Source organism: Oryza glaberrima, chromosome 1, assembly GCF_000147395.1.
Source record: "Oryza glaberrima chromosome 1, OglaRS2, whole genome shotgun sequence".
Classification (NCBI taxonomy): Eukaryota; Viridiplantae; Streptophyta; class Magnoliopsida; order Poales; family Poaceae; genus Oryza; species Oryza glaberrima.
In genome coordinates, this window is record NC_068326.1 from 10,442,711 (window position 1) to 10,447,413 (window position 4,703).

The 4,703-nt window shown below is 55.0% G+C and overlaps 1 protein-coding gene across 1 annotated transcript; it reads left to right on the forward strand.

The window, feature by feature from the left end:
* The first annotated feature begins 207 nt into the window (after positions 1 to 207).
* Positions 208 to 1,505, forward strand: LOC127760819 (protein DOG1-like 4). Its single transcript, XM_052285117.1, has one exon. The coding sequence runs from the start codon at positions 422 to 424 to the stop codon at positions 1,157 to 1,159; it is 738 nt and encodes a 245-aa protein (XP_052141077.1). The 5' UTR covers positions 208 to 421; the 3' UTR covers positions 1,160 to 1,505.
* Positions 1,506 to 4,703: the final 3,198 nt, after the last annotated feature.

Sequence of the window (4,703 nt, forward strand, 5' to 3'; positions counted from 1 at the left end):
CTCGCCACCACCTCCTCCTTTTGTCTCCGTGCCACGGGCATGCGAACCCCCGCGGCGCCGTGCGCGCGCGCGTGTCCGCCGCACGTCGCGACGCAACAGCAAGCGGCAGCCCACGCGGAGAGCCGCCCAGAACGCCCTGTGCTGCCGTGCCGCCGCTCAACTCTTCCTCCTCCACTCCACCTGCGCGCCGACCAACCAACCAACTGCAGATGCATATGCAGCCTGCAGCTAGCTGTTGGTTTTGCTCCTATTTCCCCTCGTGGTCTCGCCTCGTCTCTTCCTTCCCCGGCTGCGGGCTCGCCGCGAGGTTGCCTCCGCGCCTATGCAAAAGCAGCCGCGTGCGCGCGCGCGCGCGCGCCAATCCTTCTAGGCCAAGAAACCGCGCCCGATTTATGCCGGCCCAGGGTGGGAGGGGCAAAGAATGCCGGTGTCGTACCTGCAGCCGCGCCGCGGGACGAACGGGCGGCGTATTATGGAGCACGGCGCGGGCGAGGAGATGGTGGCGTTCTACGAGGCGTGGGTGGGGCGCGAGGAGCGGATCGTCGCGGACCTCACGGACGCGCTCCTCCCGGCGCGGCGGCGGCGGGACGTGCTCGCCCCGCTCGTGGACGCCGCGGTGGGCCACGTGTCGGAGTACTACGAGCGCAAGGCCCGCCTCGCCGACCGCGACGTGGTGGCGGCGCTGGACCCGCGCTGGCTCAACCCGCTCGAGCGCACCTTCCTCTGGGCGTGGGGCTGGAAGCCCGCGCTGGTGTTCCGCTTCGCGGACGGCGCCGTCGCCGGCGGCTCGTCGCACCAGCAGCAGCGCCGCGCGCTGGAGCGCGTGCGCGCCGCCACCGCGGAGGCCGAGCGGGAGGTGGACCGGGAGGTGGCGGCCGTGCAGGAGTCGCTCGCCGGACCCCGCGTGCTGGCGGCGCTGCGGAGGCAGCACCCGCGGAACGGCGAGGCCGACGAGGCCGTCGCCGCGGTCGGGCGCTCGCTCCGCGTGCTGCTCGCCGCGGCCGACGCGCTCCGCGAGCGCACGGTGCGGGACGTCGTCGGGACGCTCGCGCCAGACCAGGCCGGCGCGTTCCTCGCGGCCTTGCTGAGGTTCCACCTCGGCGTGCACCGCGCCGGCCGCAACTGGGGCTCCGGCAACGGCGGCCGAATGGGCCTCTAGTTGTCAGTTCCGTCACTGTGTCAGTGTGAGCTCAGTAACGGTAATAACCGTCGCCGGCGTCGCGTCGGTGTCGTGCACTTTTTGGCGTGGACCAAATTATAGTCGTCGCACAGTCTCGTGTTTTGTCTCAATTGACTCCAAACGTCCGAGGGGCGGACCGAGCTAGAACCAAAACCCGGTGGGATCAGCTCCTCTTATCTTAAGACATTTGAATTTTCATGAAATTTGATGATTCAAATATCAGTAGCAATAGTACCTCATAATGCATGCCTAAATGTCTTTTGTCTGTCTTTTCAAGGGGCAGACATGAATACATGATGACATGAACCTATGTCATGTTTCTTCGAAGCCCCTGTTCAAATTGATTCACTCTACTTTATGAATAGAACTTTCAAAATCTAGCTGATCGTCACCACCAGCAGCAGGTCACAATCATGATTCGCTCAAGGCTCTGATCCATTTCACTCAGGATCCTGTGCAAAGTGGCTTCATTCGGTGTTGCGGTAGATTATGGCTGTGTTAAGTTTACACAAAAATTGAAAGTTTGGTTGAAATTAGATTGATGTGATGGAAAAGTTAAAAGTTTATGTATAGGAAAATTTTGATGTGATGCAAAAGTTAAAAGTTTAAAGAAAAACTTTGAAACTAAACACGGCCAGATACGGTAATATTTGTTGAAATATATGATTTGCTCGGATTTTTTTCACCGGTGTAAACTTTTGGATTGATCTGATCAATACGTGTAACTCAATAAAGTTTGTTTTGTTTAGTGTCACAGTGGACCTCGTTCAGTGTGACAGTAGATTATGATACAGTAACGCGTCATAGTTTAACTACTACGATTATGATACAGTAACGAGTATCTCCGTATCGGAATATAAAAAGTTTTAGAATTACACACGGTTATTAAGAAATAGTAAAATAAAATGGAAGGAGATTGTGATTGGTTGAGAAGTATAGATAGATAAGGAAATCAAATAGTAGAGGGTTGTGATTGATTAAGAAGAGTATTGATGAAGAAGTTGTTATATTTTAGGACAAATTCTATGTGCTAGAAGTTGTTATATTTTTAGATAGATGGAGTATTAGGCTTGCAGCTTTGGAAACAAATATTGCCCGCTAGCCATAGCTACGTTTTCCTTATGTGGAGTAACTATGTTTCCCTTCTATTCTACTCTGCACGAACTTCAACTCTAATGTATTTCCTTTTTGTCAACTCTGTTTGGCTCAAAATACAGCAATTTTTAGGATTTAGATTTGTATCAAAGTATAACTACTTCTCTACCTACCTACCCATCTTAACTAATCACGAAATGGACCGCGCGGGCGTGTCCCGCACGACCAGTCGCCCATTAGCCATCCCCGTTGAAGGGTGTTGGATGCCCAATTTTGGAATTGAGGGGTTTATTTTAGACAAACACAAGAGTTGAGAGATGTTTAAATTGGACTTAACCATTTAAAAAATGGCATCATTTAAAAAATGGCATAAGTAGTTGTATGTGAGAATGAAGGGAGGAGTATGCATGATAACCTCTTGTGAAAATAGAAGTTGAGGTAGGAAGTGCAAAGAGATACCTCATACCTCCGAAATAGTGAACCACATTAGAAAAAGATGGGAGATTGAAAACCATATGGGTGAATAGCCAAAGTGGTCCTCCAAATTTCATGCAAGGATTAGTTTAGTCCTTAATATTTCAATCTATACATATTAGTCCTTCAATTTTTTATTTTAATTCAAACTTATCCTTGAACCCACATAACCAACAACTTTCTTGATAAATGACACGTATACCTCCTCATTCACATATATAAGAGAAAAGGTTGCATGCAATGAATTCTTTTAATAGATAATGTGTCGAGGAGTGATCCTCTCTAGCGGGAGATCGTGAGATCCTCCTTTTGTGAGTTCGGCCGGGGGAAAGAGCTCGCCTCTAGAGATCATGTATCCGCCCTGAATGCTGCAAGACGCGTGTGGGCACCAAGATTATACAGGTTCGGGCCGCTATGGAGCATAATACCCTACTCCTGTGTGTGAGGTTATGGTTGAGTGTTACAACGGTTCCTAAACTCCGGAGAGCGCTCCCACTTCTCTTCTCCTAGAGCTCAGGCTTACTGAGAGTCATCCATTTTTCTCGGTGGGTAAGGTCCTCTTTTTATAGTTCAAGGGGATACCACATGCACCGCCTCTGCCTACTCTTCTATGGGATGGGGACCCACTCTACCTTGACCGGACCACGATCTGTGCCTTTGCCCGGAAGCTAAGCCGCGGTATGCCCTTCTGTGGGACCCAGCGCCGCCCGCCACCTGACATGGGCGACGGCCCTGTCATTCACCCTTAAATGGGCGGAGACCTTTGGCCGTCCTACTCACGTCGGGAGTACGCCGGATGACGCTCCGATGTGACAGGACACACCTACCTCCACTCCGCCAGAGACAGAGGCGACGTGGGGGCGCGGCCGCCCGTCCAGTCAGACATGACCGGCGACAGGCCGGTCACAGACTAGTCAGTCCTGACTGACGTGCGTCAGTCGCGCGGCACCGCACGTCTGCCCTTACCAGTGAGGGGCAGTTGGGGCGCCGCGCGCATTGATAGCGGTTCAGCCTTGGTCCCCTCCCCGCTCGCTCCCCCCGCCACATGGCAGTTGGGCGAGGTCCTCGGGGCAAGGCAGTGCGAGGGCCCGAGGGGCATGACGTGGCACCCCGAGGCCCCCCCGCCGCTTCTGCGATTCGCGAGGTGTGGGGTTAGGGCCAGGTTGTAGGGCCACGTGGCTGGATGGGAAGGTAAATTCCCCTCAATTTGCATACCCCCAGCTCATATCTTCGACAATAGCCCCCGACACCACGTTGGACATTGGCCCCTTGAGGACAGTCTGACGTGGCGCCTCACGACTTCCCATGTCGTGGTTGTGGGCCCGGCGGGGAATCTAAACGGATGCCGCCGAGCAGCCAGGCTGGCGCATTAGCCATAATGGCGATTTGACCACCACTAACTGCGCTGATGATGGGGGCGCTTAGGGCGCGAAAATCGGGGGGTCGGCCAGACCACGCCTCGACTCCCTTGCCTGCCAGGCACACGATGGAACCGACGGCGGGCACGCCTAACCTGCGCCCATGAACATCGCACGCCCTACGCCGAGTGTGCCGTTGACAGGCGCACTAAATGCGGGGCGCGGATTCAATGGGGACGTGATCATGAGTGGACGAGGGAAACGATGAGGCAACCGCAGGCGCAGGAATCAAGGGGGCAACCGCGGGGGCGTGAAACGAGGAGGCGAGCACGGGCGAGGCAGGGATAAAAGGATAGGGAGGCAGAGATTTCGCCTCCTACCTTTCGCCGACTGCTCACCCGCACACTCGCTCCTCAAGCCCTAACGCTCTTGCCGCTCTACGCTATTCCGCACACCAAACTCCTCGCCGTTTCACCGCCAGTCACCATGGCCCAAGACGCTGCTGACGCTGTGCTCCCGGCGTTGCGCATCACGGCGGAGAGGCACCTTAGCCTCCCCCGCAAGATCATGCCGGAGGACGCCGCCGTGAGGGTGGG

Excerpts from the sequence above, each read along its gene's own strand:
- LOC127760819 (XM_052285117.1), top strand. The coding sequence starts at position 422 with ATGCCGGTGTCGTACCTGCAGCCGCGCCGCGGGACGAACGGGCGGCGT.